At 41.9% G+C, this 20,367-nt stretch overlaps 1 protein-coding gene across 8 annotated transcripts in view; it reads right to left on the reverse strand.

Moving 5' to 3' along the window:
* Positions 1–20,367, reverse strand: part of SPAG16 (sperm associated antigen 16) — a 1,122,606-nt gene that overhangs the window by 986,369 nt on the left and 115,870 nt on the right. For all 8 annotated transcript variants that reach the window (XR_008847220.1, XM_056536059.1, XM_056536060.1 and 5 more), the window contains one exon: positions 17,446–17,588. Coding sequence is in view for 7 of the 8 variants with exons in the window: in XM_056536059.1 (XP_056392034.1) it covers positions 17,446–17,588 (143 nt within the window). In the remaining variant the exon portion in view is untranslated. The remainder of the gene's footprint in view (positions 1–17,445; positions 17,589–20,367) is intronic.

Here is a 20,367-nt window from a genome sequence, read left to right on the forward strand (position 1 = left end):
AATTAAAATTTTCAGGGACTGTTTAACAACAGGAACCAGCTGGAAAAATGAAGCACAGCAAGCAAGCAAGCAATAGTATACACAAAGGTCTCCACTGTAAAATCCAATGAAAAAAAATAAATGACCAGCTGCATTTCAATTGAAACAACTTATTTTGTTCATGTTGAATGGATTTTTAGGGGTCTTTAGGGGTATTCCAGGACAACTTATTTTTATATATCAACTGGCTCCGGAAAGTTAAGCAGATTTGTAAATTACTTCTATTAAAAAATCTTAATCCTTCCAATAGTTATTAGCTTCTGAAGTTGAGTTGTTGTTTTCTGTCTAACTGCTCTCTGATGACTCACGTCCCGGGAGCTGTGCAATTCTTATGGGGATATTCTCCCATCATGCACAGCTCCCGGGACGTGACATCATCATTGAGCAGTTAGACAGAAAACTTCAGAAGCTAATAACTATTGGAAGGATTAAAATTTATTAATAGAAGTGATTTACAAATCTGTTTAACTTTCCGGAGCCAGTTGATATATATAAAAAAAGGTTTTGCCTGCAATTCCCCTTTAATGCTATGACATGGGAGTAATGATATATTTAATCTACATAAACAGATATTACAAACCGATTTATCCTCTTGCTAAATGCCAAACGTTTTTTTTTTTTTGCCCCCTAAACACCACAAATTGTGTTCACTGTTTTTGGTATTCCAAAGATATAATGTGCAATATTATCTCAAGGGTTTTCCTCCTTTGACAACCTACCCTGCTCCAAAAAAAAAAAAAAAGGGAACACTAATAAAACACATCCTAGATCTGAATGAACTAATTGTATAAAATACTTTCGTCTTTACATAGTTTAATGTGCTGACAACAAAATGACACAAAAATGATCAATGGAAATCAAATTTATCAACCCATGGAGGTCTGGATATAGAATCACACACAAAATCAAAGTGGAAAACCACACTACAGGCTGATCCAACTTTGATGTATTGTCCTTAAAACATGTCAAAATGAGGCTCAATAGTGTGTGGCCTCCACATGCCCGTATGACCTCCCTACAATGCCTGGGCATGCTCCTGATGAGGTGGTGGTCTCCTGAGGGATGTCCTCCCAGACCTGGACTAAAGCATCCGCCAACTCCTGGACAGTCTGTGGTGCAACGTGGCGTTGGTGGATGGAGCGAAACATGATGTCCCAAATGTGCTCAATCGGATTCAGGTCTGGGGAACGGGCAGGCCAGTCCATAGCATCAATGCCTTCCTCTTGCAGGAACTGCTGACACACTCCAGCCACATGAGGTCTAGCATTGTCTTGCATTAGGAGGAACCCAGGGCCAACCGCACCAGCATATGGTCTAACAAGGTTTCTGAGGATCTCATCTCGGTACCTAATGGCAGTCAGGCTCCCTCTGGCAAGCACATGGAGGGCTGTGCGGCCCCAAAGAAATGCCACCCAACAACACATCTCCTGATGTACTGGCCTGTCTCCTGGTAGTCCCTCCATGCTCTGGACTCTATGCTGACAGACACAGCAAACCTTCTTGCCACAGCTCGCACTGATGTGCCATCCTGGATGAGCTGCACTACCTGAGCCACTTGTGTGGGTTGTAGACTCAGTCTCATGCTACCACTAGAGCAAAAGCACCGCCAGCATTCAAAAGTGACCAAAACATCAGCCAGGAAGCATATGAACGGAGAAATGGTCTGTGGTCACCACCTGCAGAACCACTCCTTTATTGGGGGTGTCTTGCTAATTGCCTAGAATTTCCACCTGTTGTCTGTTCCATGTGCACATCAGCATATGAAATTGATTGTCAATCAGTGTTGCTTCCTGAGTAGACAGTTGACCAGGAGTTACATTGTGTTGTTTAAGTGTTCCCTTTATTTTTTTTGAGCAGTGTATATTTGTTGAAAGGTTCCATCGATAATCAGCTGATAATGAAGTGTTTCCCTATTAGGACTCCCAGCATTTAGCTGTAGTCAGGGGGGACCCTGGCCAAAGTGTTGACTTTCCCTGCAGTGTCACCACAGAGGAAATTGTGCATAACAGTGTACATTCCAATCAATGGTTTGTATGTGAAATTGAGACCAGATCCTCCAAAGTGAGAGACAGTCTTTATAACCGCTCTCCAGTCTGAACAAGACATGAGAATCCTAAACACTGGACCAAAACTATCAGCTAAGAATACAAGAATTTAGTAAACAGGTATGTCAGGAGATGTCACAGATTGTTTTTAAATGGGTACTCCTTCCTAGACATCTTATTCCCTATTCAAAGTATAGGGGAAAACATATCTGATTGCCAGGGTCCAGCCGATGTCTAGGGGCAGAGTCCCTATTTAAATATATGTTATGTTATATCTGGGTTCATGTACTGGGTAGGAAACTTCTGACATACTATATAAGCATTCAAGACAGGTCCCTTGTTCACAATGCTCAAACACAGGTTTCAATGTTTCTTTCCAGTGAACTCTGACAGTCGGAACCAGACACGGTAGCATTACAAAGACACTAAGATTAGAAGGAGACCTACTTATGCTTCATCAAAGCAACCACTGCATTATAAGGAACCTCCTAGCACTGAAGTAAATTACAGGTAATGGAATCAGATAATCATTACAGCGATGTTCAATGAACTGGAAATGTGCATTCCAAGAACGCTCAACAAAACTCATCTCTCCTGAAGCCTCAATTTGCTTATATATCTAGTGAGGAAGAAGGCCTATTTGTTTTGTCAATTTCCAGCCAAAGTACAGAAACTTGATGTGCATCTTTTTCTTATTTATTTATATACATTTGGGAGGAACAAAACAACATTATGTCTACAATTCTTCAGAAGAAATCTGGTGATCAGTAGTTTGTAATACATTTTTTTTAAAGTAAGCCAATAAAAAATAAATAAATTCCTATCATAGAACACTTCACCCTCTATTAGAGTTACAAGAATTGCCTGCTTGCCAGTATGATAGAGATGGTACTTTAGCAAGGTCAAAGCTAGGGATAATGAAAGCCACATATGCTAGAGGGATCCAAGTGTTCTTAAAAACTCTTAATCAACCTTATATTGTAGAATTTCTATTCTACACTGAAGACATATTTATCTCACCAGTCATTACACAGAAATACAGTCTCCAAAAAGGCAGCTTCTCACTGATTTCTTCATCACATCTTGAGACTACAAAGGACATGCCATGGGTTAGACTCCATTTCACCTTGTGACAAACATGTGCTTAGATTAAAAGAGATCCCAAGAGTCATAGCATTTGGTGATATATGGCAATTATTTGCACTATTCAAACACTTTTTCACACACACGGTATATACAGTCATGGCCGTGAATGTTGGCACCCCTGAATTTTTTCAAGAAAATAAAGTATTTCTCATAGAAAAGGATTGCAGTAACACATGTTTTGCTATACATATGTTTATTTCCTTTGTGTGTATTGGAACCAAACCAAAAAAGGGAGGAAAAAAAGCAAATTGGACATAATGTCATACCAAACTCCAAAAATGGGCTGGACACAATTATTGGCACCCTTAACTTAATATTTGGTTGCACACCCTTTGGAAAAAATAACTGAAATCAGTCGCTTCCTATAACCATCAATAAGCTTCTTACACCTCTCAGCCGGAATGTTGGACAATTCTTCCTTTGCAAACTGCTCCAGGTCTCTCTTATTGGAAGGCGCCTTTTCACAACAGCAATTTTAACATCTCTCCACAGGTGTTCAATGGGATTTAGATCTGGACTCATTGCTGCCACTTCAGAACTCTCCAGCGCTTTGTTGCCATCCATTTCTGGATGCTTTTTGACGTATGTTTGGGGTCATTGTCTTGCTGGAAGACCCAAGATCTCGGACGCAAACCCAGCTTTCTGACACTGGGCTGTACAGTGTGACCCAAAATCTGTTAGTAATCCTCAGATTTCATGATGCCTTGTACACATTCAAGGCACCCTTTGCCAGAGGCAGCAAAACAACCCCAAAACATAATTGAACCTCCACCATATTTCACTGTAGGTACTGCGTTCTTTGTAGACCTCATTCCATTTTCGGTTAACAGTAGAATGATGTGCTTTACCAAAAAGCTTTATCTTGGTCTCATCTGTCCACAAGACGTTTTCCTGAAAGGATTTTGTCTCACTCAAGTTCATTTTGGCAAAATGTAGTCTTGCTTTTTATGTCTGTGTCAGCAGTGGAGTCCTTCTGGGTCTCCTGCCATAGCGTTTCATTTCATTTAAATGTTGGCGGATAGTTTGCGCTGACACTGATGCTTCCTGAGTCGGCAGGACAGCGTGAATATCTTTGGAAACTTGTTTGGGGCTGCTTATCCACCATCCTGCATTGACATCTTTCATCAATTTTTCTCTTCCGTCCAAGGAGATTAGCTACAGTTCCATGGGTTGCAAACTTCTTGATCATGCTGCACACTGTGGAAAAAGGCAAATCTAGATCTCTGGAGATGGACTTGTAACCTTGAGATTGTTGATATTTTTCCACAATGTTGGTTCCCAAGTCCTCAGACTGTTCTCTTCTCCTCTTTCTGTTGCCCATGCTTAATGTGACACACATGGACACACAATGCAAAGACTAAGTGAACTTCTCTCCTTTTTATCTGCTTTCATGTGTGATTTTTATATTGCCCACACCTGTTACTTGCCCCAGGTGAGGTTAAAGGGCTACTCAGGTGGTTAGACATCTTATCCCCTGTCCAAAGGATAGGGGATAAGATGCCTGATCGCGGGAGTCCCGCTGCTGGGGACCCCCGTGATCTTGCACGCGGCACCCCGTTTGTAATCAGTTCCTGGAGCGTGTTCGCTCCGGGTCTGATTACCGGCGACCACAGGGCCGACAGCGTGTGACGTCACGCTCCGCCCTTCAATGCAAGCCAACGGGAGGGGGCATGATAGCTGTCACGCCTCCTCCCATAGACTTGCATTAAGGAGCGGAGCGTGAGGTCACACGGGGGCGGAGGCGTGACGTCACACACCGCCGGCCCCGTGATCGACAGTAATCAGACCCGGAGCGAACACGCTCCGGGGACTGATTACAAACGGGGTGCCGCGTGTGAGATCACGGCGGGACTCCCGCGATCAGCCATCTTATCCCCTATCCTTTGGATAGGGGATAAGATGTCTAAGCACTGGAGAACCCTTTTAAGGGAGCGCATCACATGGTTAAAACAATCTTATTTTTCCACAATTTTGAAAGGGTGCCAATAATTTTGTCCAGGCCATTTTTGTAGTTTGGTGAGATATTATGTCCAATTAGGTTTTTTTCCTCCCTTTTTTGTTTAGTTCCAATACACACAAAGGGAATAAACATGTGTATAGCAAAACATGTGTTACTGCAATCCTTTTCTGGGAGAAATACTTCCTTTTCTTGAAAAATGGATTTACGGCCATGACTGTATCCATGTCTGATAGGGGTATACCACTTACAAAAAATGGCACAAGAACGTACAATGTGTTTAGAATGTCTTCAGACCCTTTTACTTTTTTTACATTTTGTTTTGGTGCGGCCTTGTATTAAATCAACAAAAATTAAGGAAAAATTTAAATACTGCATTAATATAAATATTCATTACTCAGTACCTAGTTGGAGGTTATAGCATCCAGTTTTCTTGGATATGATTGCACAAAGTTTGTGGTAACTTTGGGACAAGTCTCAGGCAGGCAAGAAAGCCAAATAAGCTTGTTGAGGGAAGTCTGAGTTTATGTTTAGGTGAGGAAACCTTCTTGTATTATTAAGTTATTTCTCTGACAAATAAGTCATATGATATATATATATATATATATATATACACATACACACACACATATACACATATACATACACACACTCACTCATTTTTAAAATTAAGTTCACGCTCATCTGACTGATTCACAATTTAAAGACAATTTTTTTTTAGAGGTTATCCACCATAAGGTATGTACCTGGCAGACAGTAATGGACATGCTTAGGAAGGATCTGCGCTTGTCTTAGGGCTAAATGGCTATGTTGTGAGATTACCATAACACTGTGGCTAGCTGTTTGTGAACTGGCATTTCCTTTTTGAGTTTTCTTTTCCTGCAAATCCCATAATTCTATTTTCCTCCGTGCCAAACATCAGCCACCCCACCCAAAGAAACATAAATGAGCTGCATCCATTCAAAAGACCTGTGTTTTTCAAGCAGGTTGCCTACAGCTGTTGCATTAGTTGCAGATTGATCTCTCTCCCACCAAGCGATCCCTCCACCCTTTGAAGCAGACAGGCTCCCTGTCATCAGCTGACTAGTGAGTCAGGTCTCGGCCACAACCTGGGAAAAATCTGAGACAACAGTCATTTTGTATGCTGTTTAAAATAAATATTGGGGTGAAAAAATCACATAATTGTGAGAAAACCATCACACACAGGTACAGACACTATATTATTAACTACGCTAACTTTACAGCCCCTGAAGCATAGTCAAAAAAAATTCCTGGAATACCCCTTTAACTCATATCTTAGGAATAGGAGGGTGTATCAAACTGTAAAAAGCTAAGTGATCAGGGCACCCTGAGGGCTCGTTCACATCACTGCTAATTTTCCCTACAGGGAGCTCTGTCACAAAAAGACAGGAGTGAAGAGAAAAATAGTGTGTGTCAGCTATTTTTCTCCGCTCAATTTTCCTAAAACAACAGACTTGACGAACCCCAATCAAGTAAATGGAATCAGTCGGGACCAGGCACTGTCTGCAGTGCAAACTCTGTCCGGCTTGTTTTTTTTTGTGCCAACCAAACCCTGAAAGAGATGGAGCTCAGCGGTGATGTGAACTTAGCCTAAGCTATTTGCCTAAGCTATGACCGTAACATCTAAATGTTTTTTTGGTTGGCCACAGGTCCTTATTAAAAGGGTTATCCAGTGTTCACTCCCGCGATCTTCAGATTGGCGCACAAATCTTCCCTGTGCACAAAGCGTGGCTGACAAACCCTCTTCATGCATTCTCTTTTGGAGAATCAGAGATGCATGAGTACAGCACATGTGAATCTCTGGCGCCCTAATAGAGAATATATGGAATTGGCATGTTGACCAGCCTCCGTGCACAGGGAGATTCAGGTGCCATTCTGGGGATTGCAGGAGGTCCCAACAGTCGAACCATCTGGCATCAGACATGAGTTATCAAACAATGGACAACCCCTTTAATGGGGCACACCTATACACATTGACACTGCCCAATTTGTACTGACTTTGCCAGACTCGCAAAAACTTTAGTAACTAATCTAAAATCAATTTATTTTTAACTTCTGAGTAAAGGCTTTTATCAAACATTGGTAGTAAAGATATCCCCAAAAGGTAGACGGGACCATCAATCCAATTAAAATGGTCATTAAAATAGTACAGAAATCCTGGAACAGTTTATTTATTTATTTTTTGTCAATCTATTTCCGAATCCTCTTCCATTAATGGGAGACTGAATAATCCCAGTAAAATACCTTTTAATCAGTGTCTCTTAAAACTAGGAAAGGATATTCCACAGAGCAAGAAGTAACATACCTGATCAGAGAAAAACACTTTCATCCCAGGCACTGCCATCAATAACAATGACAAATCTTTTCGGTCCGCTCTCCTCTCTTTTCTCCTTAGAAAATTGCACAGAAGTATGTTCTCTTCAATAAGCCCTGATCTAATCACACATACACCACTATCTTTTGTAAGAAAGAAATTGTTTGTCACCTAATTGGATGGCGACTGGCACACTCGCCATGGATATTTTGAAATGCCCAAAGCAGGTGCTCTGGTATTCTTTTAAAAATAATGTAATGTAACACTTATACAGGTATTTTCCTACAGGCATCTTATCTCATCCTGTGTAAGAACATCAAACCATGTGCCGCAATAAACACAAAGAAGCAGCAAATGACAGACAAAAGTCATTCAAAAGTCAAAGACTATTTTAAGTGGAGCCGCCAAACCCTAGCAGGTAAATCAATAATCTAATAATGGATGTAAGGGAAACAAAATCCCAAAAGGATATAGACAATTTAACGGGGAAAGCAAGAAAGGACAAAAGGAAAGCAGTGCTGACACATGGACTGTACAAATTCTGAAGGCTGTAAAGGGCCAATAATGACAAAATAATTAGGGCAGATTCCAAGACATTGGTTTTAACATACTCAAGAAAATGCATACACCAGATAAAAGCAGACTGTCTACTAGCTTGAGAGTGCTATGGAAGCAACCCGTGTATTCATACAATGAATATAGAGAAATTGCGCAGATTTATTAAAACTACTGTGTGAGGGAAAGTAAAGCATTTGTTCCTATGTATTAATAAGATCCCGGCTCTCAGACACCCTTAGGATTTGTTATCAACTTTCAGTGTTCATAGAGGAGATTGAATATGGCATTTTCAATATCCCACATTTTTTGCTTAGTACAACTGATGGATCTTTGTCTCTAGCAGATCACTTGCAACAGTATTAACAAACTTTTGTTCCAAACGCTGAGCAGCGGAGTACCCCTTTAAGTTAAATCAAACAGTAGCTCATGATGTCATAACCCTGCCCCCTCATGTCACGCCCCGCCACCTCAATACAAGTCTATGGAAGGAAGCATGACGTCACGCCCCCTCCCATAGACTTGCATTGAGGGGGCGACGTCATGAGGGGGCGGGTGCTATGACATAACGCGCTCTCGGCTCCAGCATTCGGAACAGTTTGTTCCAAACGCAGAGGAGCGGAGTACCCCTTTAAGCAACTCATTTAGCTGGTCTCTAAACAGAGATCTACAATTTTTCTAGTGACATGCTATTTTGTTGTCAAAGGAAGAGAGATAGCTTCCCTGGCAATGGCTTATCAAATAATCTCCCAATAAGAGTGAAACTATCAGAAGCAGGAAGTATGTGAAGCAATGATTCTAGGATATAATACCAACACAGTGACATCTGATGGAGTATGATACTTTTTTTAATTTTTAGTTATGGATAATAATCCTTCTATGAAGTCAGAGGCATATGGAGGTGCAGAATCTCTAGCGGCGTACTGTTCTCACTCTATAAAATATTGTCATAATTTTGTGTGCTTAGCTATCCTGCCATCAGACAGGATGTCTAAAGAGTGCATGACAGAAATAAATGTCTGATAGGTGGTGGTCCCATTTCTGATACCCCTATGATTGTCTTTTAGTGATCCTTTTGCCATTTCCTTTTAACAAAGATTAGAATAGAAAAAGAGGCACACAGACGCATCTACCTCCATTTATTCTGGTTCCATCTTAACCATTTGAAGTGAGATCTGCACCACCTATGAGACTATCCTCCATAGTTACTTAGTACGGTTGAAAAAAAGACATGTCCATCAAGTTCAACCTAGGAAGTGAACGAAAGAGGTATGGTGAATGAAGGGGAGGGGATGCTATATTTCTTCATATAAATTCGTGTTATCTTGTTCTAGGAATATATCTAACCCTGTTGTGAAGCTTTCAACTATTACTGCAGTGATCAGTTACTAAAGTAGACTGTTCCCATAAAGGGGTACTCTGCTGCTCAGTGTTTGAAACAAACTGTTCCGAACGCTGGAGCCTGGAGCTTTTGACGTCATAGCCCCGCCCCCTCATGTCCTGAGGGGGCGGGGCTATAACGTCACAAGTTCCGGGCGCCGCCTCCAGCATTCGGAACAGTTGGTTCCAAACGCCGAACAGCAGAGTACCCCTTTAATTCACAGTTCTAATCGTAAAGAAGGTTTGTCGTCCCTGGAGACTAAGGGGGATATTTATCAAAACTTGTCCAGAAGGAAAGTTGCCGAGTTGTCCATAGCAACCAATCAGATCGCTTCTTTCATTTTGTCAGAGACCATTTAAAAATGAAAGAAGGGAGATGTGTTTGACGCAAATGTTATCTAGTTATATCCCTGCTGTGCACCGAGCATGCTCTACCTTCTTTTTATGCTTTGCCAAGATGTATTGTCATTTGCATATCTGGAATTTTTTTCCTTGATTTTGTCTAATAAAATCATTGTTTTGAATGTTAAAAAAAAAAAAAAGTAAATGAAAGAAGCGATCTGATTAGTTGCTATAAGCAACTCAGCAACTTTTCCTCTGGACAGGTTTTGGTAAATCTCCCCCTAAGTTTGGAGTGCCCCCTTGTCTTTTGAGGGTGTGTTACCTGGAACAGTTTTCCCCCATATTTTTAGTATTACCCATTTACATACCGTATTTATCGGGGTATACCACGCACCGGCCTATAACACTCACCCTCATTTTACCAAGGATATTTGGGTAAAAAAAAGTTTTTACCCAAATATCCATGGTAAAATGAGGGTGCGTGTGTGCGCGTGTATACCCCGATACACCCCCAGGAAAGGCAGGGGGAGAGAGGCCGTCGCTGCCCGCTTCTCTCCCCCTGCCTTTCCTGGGGTCTAGAGCGCTGCTGTCAGCCCTTTTCACCCCCTGGCTATCGGCGCCGCTGCCCGTTCTGTCCCCGACTATTGGTGCCGGCTCCCCATTGCCGGCGCCGATAGCCAGGGGGAGAGAAGCGGCGCCGACAGCCAGGGGGAGAGAAGGGGCAGTGGCACCCATTGCCGGCGCCGCTGCCCTGTTTCCTCCCCCCATCCCCGGTGGCATAATTACCTGAGTCGGATCCGCGCTGCTGCAGGCCTCCAGCGTGCGTCCCCTTCGTCGTTGCTATGCACGGCGCGGCGCACTGACGTCATGCGCCGCGCCGTTCAACGCATAGCAACGACGCCGGGGACGCACGCGGGAGGCCTGCAGCAGCGCGGACCCGACTCAGGTAATTATGCCACCGGGGATGGGGGGAGGCAGCGGCGCCGGCAATGGGTGCCGCTGCCCCTTCTCTCCCCCTGGCTGTCGGCGCCGCTTCTCTCCCCCTGGCTATCGGCGCCGGCAATGGGGCGCCGGCACCGATAGTCAGGGGGACAGAACGGGCAGCGGCGCCGATAGCCAGGGGGTGAGAAGGGCCGACAGCAGCGCTCTAGACCCCAGGATAGGCAGGGGGAGAGAAGCGGCCAGCGACAGCCTCTCTCCCCCTGCCTTTCCTGGGGGTGTATCGGCGTATAACACGCACACAGACTTTAGGCTAAAAATTTTAGCCTAAAAAGTGCGTGTTATACGCCGATAAATACGGTACTTAAATAATTATATGGATCCTTTTCTCCTTATTTATTTTTAAGAACAAGTTGTACTAATGGGTGTTTTAACACTTTTGTTAACCAAGAAATATATATTTTATTATTACATTTAAAATTGATGCTGCAGTATTCGGTCCCATTAAAATGGTCACTCGATGTGTATCAATGAGCAGCATTTAGTAGGAACACTGTATGCAATAAAAGAACTAAAATATTAATGAACCTTCCCGATTTCCTTGCAGCAACTTATTAAAAAAAGAGAGAAATCAGTGTGCATCAACACTTTTATTGAAAATTTGCTGTAATCACTTCATTAAAATTATTGCTGTGCGTTTCCTTTTGAAAGTTCAACATGATACATAAAAGTCCTTTAACTTTATATACCACAATGCAGTCAGCTGGAAGATACACAAGAACTCACTCAACTGACAGAAGGCAATGATGTATGCTTGATTTAGTTTTTCTAAAGAAACAGAATTACATATTGATTATCCTAAAAAGATAACAATCTATTCATAACGTTACTAAAACCTAATAAGCTTTGGTACCAGATAAAAAAAAATAAAAAACAGTCGATAATTGGGTAATTAATCCTATAGCGATACTTAACAGCCACGTGAGAAGCTGCAATTTATGTTTCCATTCTTATATAATAGATCCCAGAGGAGACGCACAGCAAGAAATATCGATCCAGCTGTTTGTCCCGCTTATATTTTTGCTATCTTAGTCGACAATTTTTCTATCTTCTAGTCTTCCTGCTATAGCCAAAGCTAGAAGATTCACTGTGAGAAAAGGTTTCCATTGTGAAAATCTTGACAATTCCAGGCTTTATTTCCTCAGTGAGTTCATGTGAACTAGCTTGTTACCTGTAAAATTGTATAAACAGGGAAAGAGTTTACAAACTGCATTAACACAAAATGAAAAATATATAAAATCTTTTTCCTGTTTATACAGTTTGCAGTGTTCAAACAAAACCTCCTTGTCTTCTCTTCCAATGACCTACCACAAAAAAATTCCCCCAACGTTGCTACCCCATGAAGAGAACAGGGTTTCCTGAACCAAGTTATGCCAGAAAAGGCATATACCTTGTTAAATAACGGCATTTTGCTGGAATCAGTTGAAATCTTGACAGATATCAGTGCAGTAGTCCGAACACTAAGTACCAATATGGAAAGTCTGATCAAGAACTTGTTTAGTGCAATATTCATCCAAGTCTATATCTAAAGAGGTCTCTCTCCATACCGCCTCCTGAGACCAGAATAAACAGAATTTATCAAGTGATTAAAAACGGGGTTAAAATAGCACACATCCCTGTCTTATATTCATGGAAGCATGTATGACCTTGTTGACGGGAACTTTTCAAAAAGCAAAGTATCGTGTGACATGTTTCGCTCCAAAAAGCTTAATCAGAGGTCAGGACTAATGACTGATGAAGATATATGGTGCAAAACCAGTCAGGTGGGCTTTGTCTGTTAAAAAATGAATGCTCAGTGTTGTCAAAGTGTGCGTTAGTGTGTGTTGTAGGACTGCAGCCTTCAGCAACACATGACTAATAGTGGTATCAATAACCGTGTGATCCCTGGGAAGGGATGTTAGATATTACATAGTGAATCTAACATAATAAGGATTCAATCCAGTCCAATAATTAATATGGCAGTTTGGCAAATTTTATTTGTAATTTAATTTTAATTAATATCAATCTGTCCTATCCTCATACCTTTTAATAAAAAGATAGTAAAAGTTATAACAAGCAACAGTTAATGAGGTCATAGCTGATAACATCACAGGTCGAAGTGTGATACGCAGTGATATCACAAGGGGTGCTGGACCTATAAATTGAGCTCTGGAACTAAGCTGCTGAACCCAGAAGGGATGACCAATATGAGAGTAAGGGTGGTCCATCCTGTAGCTTACAACCCTTCAGCAGGTTAAACTTCCATTTAGTTCTGTCCTGTGTTAACAGGAGGGACTAACGGTTCACTCAGATCTGTTACATGCTGCCAATAAAAGTATTTGGAGAGGAGAGGGGTGAGGAATGAGATGGAAAAGGGAGTGAGTTTAGAGAGCAGAGGCAAAGAGAGACAAAGTCTGCAAACTAAGTATTAGATTGCACACCAGGGTTTGATTCACAGCTTAGACTGTTCGACTGTTCGCTACTACTCTACAATGCCCACCATGCTGCGGCTTGTTAAAGTGTGTATAGGCAAATAGTCCAAAAGGACTCAATAAGAGCTGCAATTTCAGCATTTAGCTATAGGTGTTGCTCTGGTATTTTCCCTTGGTAGATGACAGTGTGCAGGAGTTATTTATATTCACATATGTGAGTATTAATCTATGTAGAGTGTAATATGAATATATAGATAAGTATGCTTTCCTGTATAATCGGGAACGACCGATTATCGGTTTGGCCGATATTATCGGCAGATATTCACGATTTTGGACGTTATCGGTATCTGCAATTACCTTGCCGATAATCCGATAACGACACCCGCACCACCACCCCCTCCCCACCACTGCGCTGCACCACCCTCCACCCCGGCCAAAGACAGCCGCCGCCGCTGCCCCATTGCCTCCCCCATCCCCGGTTTTAGAATTACCTGTTCCCGGGGTCCGCGCTATTTCTGGCTCCTGCGGCGTCCTGTGTTACGCTGTGCGCTGCGCAATGACGAGTGACGTCCTCAATGCGACGTCACGGTCAGTGCGCACAGTGACAGCTCAGGAGGACGGCGCCGGAGCCAGAAGTAGCGCGGACCGGGATCCCGGGAACAGGTAATTATAAAACCGGGAATGGGGGAGGCAATGGGGCAGCGGCGGTCTCTGCCCGAGGCAGTGCGGTGGGGGGTATGGCGCAGCGCGGCGGGGGGGTTGCTTGTTGTCGTGGGAGGGCGGTGATAGGACTCAGGACCCCAGGACAGGCAGGGGGAGAGAAGCGGGTGGCAGCGGCAGTCTATGGCACCGCAAAAGCCGCTGCAGTTCATTGATTTAAAGCGCCCGCTTTAAATCAATGATCTGCAGTGGTGTCGCCGGGGGGGGAATAAATAGCCATTAACTTATACCGTATTATCGGTATAAGTTATCGGCTATCGACCCTAACCTCCACAGAGTATACTAGTTTATTTATTTTTAAACGGCAGTGATTGCTTCTGTGATGATACAGTGATCCTAAATCCACTTGCATCACCAGTTCAGCTATATTAAAGGGGTACTCCGGCCCTAAGACATCTTACCCCCTATCCAAACGATAGGGGATAAGAGGTCTGTTCGTGGGGGTCCTGCTGGTGGGGACCCCTGCAATCTTTCATGCAGTACCCACCTGTCTCAGCTGCATTAAGCGATGATCGCTCCGTGTCTGAAGCCTAACCTCCACGGGGCCGGAGTATCGTGACGTCATGACTCCGCCCGCTTGTGATGTCATGCCCCACCCCCTCAATGCAAGCCTATGGGAGGGGGTGTCACGCCCCCTCCCATAGACTTGCATTGATGGGGCGGGGCGTGACATCACCCATTCACATTGTTAATGTTCACTGCGCGTAATTCTGCTCTCGGAATTCCACAGTGTGAACATACCCTAACACACTGCTATCTACCCACCCACTGCAGCATAGCCACACCCCCTAAAGACCATGTGACTTGTGACATTGTCTCTGTGCATGAAAATGGGACAGAGGGCACACAGAGGAAAAAGAATCTTATTACACAGTATTATACCTTGGCATAATGGGCTTGAATGCTGAATAACAAAATTGTGAAATACAGGGTAGCTGTTCAGAGATTTGTACTGCAGTAGAAAACAGCTGACACCTGTGGACACAAGGGCAAACTGATTCTCTCTTAATTCTGATAGCTTCATAGCAAAAGCATTCTAAATGAACTTAATAATGGTTTGCAACATCATCTTAAAGCCATAATTCTTGACTGTTTATAAGTTTCTGAGAACAGGCTGTAATCTCTGCTATTACATTTCTAAGCAAATGCAGCTTCAAAGTAACAGTGAATCACCATAATGAACCTATTAACACATTCCCGAACCATTAATTATTGATTTATTTGTAATTATCCCTCAGAACAGTCTTGTTCATTACTTCTCTCGAGTATATACGCAGATTTCTTTAGTCAGAAAATAATTTGTAAGACTTTTACATCACTAGTGGATTATTCCAAATATCATCTATTTTATTTCCACCCTCATTTATCTAACCATAACAAGAAGGTACAAAAATTCTTATAACTGGACCAGACCAGCTGCCAATTAGAGCTTGTTGAGCAATCAAAAGTATATAGAAATTCCCTAAAGACCATGGGAAGACTATCATTGTATTTACACCGCTTTATTGGTCTACATTTGTCACAAAAAAATGCCAAAAGAATTTGGAGGAAGTACACATCACGTATGCACAGGCAAATAAGGGTAGAAATTTAGACATACAGGGGGAGATTTATTAAAACGAGGGGGCGGGCGAGATGTTACAAGGGTCCGGGCGTGACGTCACCCCCGGCAGCCGCGAACACGGAAGCCCGCACACAGCGTTCGGAGTAATGAACTTCCGGACGCTGTGAGCGGAGCTCCGAAAGTCAGAGCAGCGCACAACCCCTTTAAGGTGCTGACTCCAAGGTGATACTATTGGGTGCTATTATGCTGGAGATTTTACACAGAAGATTTACACATTGAAATCTGTAGAGTATTACAGTAGCAGCTTTGTGGGAAACATATTAAAGGGGATGTCTGGTGAAATACAAGTTATCCCCTATCCACAGCATAAAGATAAGTATCTGATCGAAGGAGATTTGACCACTGAGAGACTCCATGATCTCCAGAGTGTGGCACTGGCTCTCAGACAGAGCAGGTGCTGCAGACGACACTCATTCTATCAATTTCTATGGGAGTGTCAAAGATGCCTGGGTGCTGGATTTGGGTATCTCGGTACTCCCATAGAAATAAACTGAATGAGTGTGTCTGCAGCACATGATCTCTGAAAGCCAAGGCCCATTCTGGAAATTGCAGCGGTCTGACCACTGGGACAATAGAGGACAAGTTGTTGTAGGTCTGCTGGTGATTTATTTTTTCACTTTAATAAGGAAGGAAAATTTCGAATTAAATCATTGATTTAGCAGATTTTGGCACATTACTACAGATCCACAGCAAAATAAAAAATGTTTTTACATTTTTGAATCTCTGCTGTGGCAAATCTACAAAAAAAAAAGATCACATTTGTCTTTATGGATTTACAAACAGAAACACTGCAGACTTTTTTTTTAGAGAATGTACAACATATTCATCCTATGTGAGCGTAACTTACAGTTCCCTGTGGGAAAAAAGGATAAAATACACAATCTTTTGTTCTACACAGATCTCAACAGAGAGAGAATCCGCTAAAGACCTCAAAGTTTCTGCTTGGTTTTTTTTTTCTGGCAGTTTTTGGATATCTGCCACTGCAGTTTTTGAGCCAAAGACAGAAGTGTATTCAAAAGGAATAGGACATATAAAGGAAGGACTTAGACTTCTCCTCCCTTATGGATCCACTTCTGACTTTGGCTTAAAAACTGCAGTGGCAGATATCCAAAAACTGCCAGAAAAAAAAAACAAGTGGAAACTTAGCCTAATGGATATTCTAATAGCACTTTGTAATTGAACAAAATGGCAGTCAATGATTGACCACATGCTATATGCAAACCAGTGTGTTCCTCTGTTAGATCAAAGTATAGAGAAGGTACGTTATTGAAATAAGCAAACGCTGCAAATAATACCTGTCAATGATGACATTTCATTGAAGTATTTCCATTAAAAAAAAAGAAATTCCTTGCTTGTAGCTACAAAATACATGCTATAAAATTGTCCTAACACTCTGAATTCACAAGCCATAGTAGTCTCCACCCTATGCATCAGCTCCTAGAGGGAGGAGATACAGGAATGATTATTCAATTAGAGCACTGGGCAGACTAAATGTCTGGATGTTTATGCACTATTCCATGACAACACCACACCCTAAGAGGAGAAGCAGATGCAGAGCACAGCAGAGCAGGGCACTCACAGCAACACACGCTGTCCGTGAGAGTGACTGGTGCATGACTTTCTTACAGCTTGCTAAGTGCTGCTGAGCCGTGCTGACACAATGACAACGGTTTGTAGTTCCTCCTTCTTACTGGGACATGATGCACCCAGAGCACAGGTTGCATACAAGTAACGCTAGCAAAGGGGTTATAAGTGTGTTATCACAGGGGTCCAAACCTATCCTGTGTAAAGAGCATACGTTTTATTGCTGGATACCCCTTTAAAATCAACCATGCTGGATTGCATGCTGAATATATTCTGACATACAGGAGATTATTTTCTGCTGGTCCTACCTTAGGATGTGTCTTTCCAATTTGTTTATTGGGGTCTTTTTCTGCATTATATAGAGCTACCCCTTCCTGTAACAGTTCTTTTTCACGAGCCTCTCGAATTGACTTCTGAGTAGGACCCTCTTCCTTGTTGGGTTTAACATCATCTACAAAACAAAATTTTGACAGTAACGGTCAAAAAAATTCATTCATCCATCTATAGATTTTGTTTTTCTCTATGAGAATAGCATCTGTCAAGGGTTGCGATATGTTAAGCAAAAAGTGACAAGTCAGATCTTGATAAATTGCAAGCAACAAAATGGGCAAAACAAGGATCTGAGCAACTTTTACACTGTCCTAGTTGTAGCAGTTAATTGACTGGGTCGGTGAATCACCAAAATGCAAGGTCTGAAAAGGTGTTTAATTTGACTTTACTTACCATAGGACAACTGATGAACTGGCGACAGGATCATGGGCAGGGGTGCCCAAGGCTCATTGGGGAAAGAAAGGCTAGCCAGTCTGCATTGGATCCCACAGATACTATTGCACAATTAGGCCTTTTTCACACTGTATTAGCAGTTCACATTCACTCAATGCAAAGGGAAAGCTTCCAGGTTATATAGTAAATGTATTCATGGACCTCCATCACCAGATGAAGGCCAATATAATTTTGGGCTCCCTTTGGGATCCATATATTAGGGTTTGCTGATGAAATAGACAGTCTGCTGTGCTTATGTATGAGAGGTGCCAATAAACGGTCAGACTGTTTACTACTAAAAACATCTACAATGGGAGAATCTGTTTATTTTACATGATCTCTGGCCAGTTGTGTGAGCCTCACCTTTATGGCTTAAGAGATTTATAAAATGTTTTATTTATATAGCTCCAACATACAGTATGCCAGAGCACAAGACTTAATTCTGTTCATCAGTTTCAGTCTCTATGGAGGACCATGTATGCATGCCAAATGAACATGGCATTACCAAAAAAAAAAAAATATTGGAGGTGCAAGTGACCAAGATCCATTCAAAGTCCTTATGTAAATATGCTAACATTTTGCAGCACTTCAGAAGGCTTAAAAGGAATAATCTAGTGCAGACTATTCCTCCTCCGTTGTACCAGGCTGAAAAAAAAAAAAAAATGAAAACAAACTTTCACTCACCTTCCTGCATTCCCCCTGAGCGCCGTTACACCTGATCGATCCTCCGGTCCAGTCTTCTGCTTTCTTCCTGTGCACCGATTGTGAGACGGTGCTCAGCCTATCACTGGCCGCAGCGCTGTCCCGCCTCGGCCAGTGATAGGCTGAATGTCGTGTGATGATCCGTACACAAGAAGAAGGCAGAAGACTGGACTGAAGGACCGACCAGCTGTAGCGGCGCTCAGGGGGAGCGCAGGAAGGTGAGTGAAATTTTTTTTTTTTTTTTTTTTCAACCCAGGCACAATGGAGGAGGAATAGTCGGCACTAGAATACTCCTTTAATAATGATCCAATATACTGGACCAAAACACTTACTAGAATGAGATAAAAGAATAAAAAATAAACTTACTAAATCATTGATTTTGGAGTGCTGATACAATTTTATATACCTATCTATTTTTCTATTTATCTATAGAGATACATATTATATATCTAGATAGATTATGGTATACATTATTCTTCAGCAAATATAGGACACAGCTTGTTGTTCTAAATACAGATGGGATTTCCATAATCCTCTTCCATGTGGTATTTCCCCAACATCTGCCTCCCTAAAATGGCAAAAAAGAGGGCTGCAGTGATCTGAGATTGTGCCCATGCCTATTCTAGATTCCAGGACAGTCTTACAGACTAAAGCAGGTAAGTACTAGTGGTGTCAATCACCTGAGTCTACCTGTCCATCCTTAAGAGGTAGGCAGGACAATGAGTAGTGGAAACAGTAGTAAACATAGTTTTAATGTTTTATTGTATTTAAAGCCTCTCAATCTTTAATTTTCCAGAAGTCGGGCCCAGTTAGGGTAAAGCACAGTCACCTAGATTACTAGTTAAAGGGGTACTCCAGTGGAAAACTTTTTTTCAACTGGTGCCAGAAAGTTAAACAGATTTGTAAATTACTTCTATAAAAAAAATCTTAATCTTTCCAGTACTTATAAGCTGCTGATTACTACAGAGAAAATTCTATTCTTTTTGGAACACAGTGCTCTCTGCTGACATCTCTGTTCATTTTAGGAGCTGTCCAGAGCAGCATATGTTTTCTGTGGAGATTTTCTCCTACTCTGGACAGTTCTTAAAATGGACAGAGGTGTCAGCAGAGAGCACTATGGTCATGATGTCAGCAGAGAGCTCTGTGTTCTAAAAGAAAATAATTTCCTCTAGTATTCAGCATCTAATAAGTACTGGAAGGATTAAGCTTTTTTAATAGAAGTAATTTACAAATCTGTTTAACTTTCTGGCACCAGTTGATTTTAAAAAAAGCTTTCCACCGGAGTACCCCTTTAACCCCTTAAGGACGGAGCCCATTTTCACCTCTAGGACGAAGCCCTTTTTTGCAAATTCCGAGATTGTTTTTTCGTGACATATTCTACTTTAACATAGTGGTACATTTTTGTGGTAACTTGCATCCTTTCTTGGTGAAAAATCCCCAAATTTGATGAAAAAATTTTAAATTTTGCATTTTTCTAACTTTGAAGCTCTCTGCTTGTAAGGAAAATGGATATTCCAAATAAGTTTTTTTTTTGATTCACATATACAATATGTCTACTTTATGTTTGCATCATAAAATTGCCGAGTTTTTACTTTTGGAAGACATCAGAGGGCTTCAAAGTTCAGCAGCAATTTTCCAATTTTTCACAAAATTTTCAAACTCGCAATTTTTCAGGGACCAGTTCAGGTTTGAAGTGGATTTGAAGGGTCTTCATCTTAGAAATACCCCGCAAATTACCCCATTATAAAAACTGCAGCCCCTAAAGT

The sequence above is a fragment of the Hyla sarda genome, chromosome 8, assembly GCF_029499605.1.
Source record: "Hyla sarda isolate aHylSar1 chromosome 8, aHylSar1.hap1, whole genome shotgun sequence".
NCBI lineage: Eukaryota > Metazoa > Chordata > Amphibia > Anura > Hylidae > Hyla > Hyla sarda.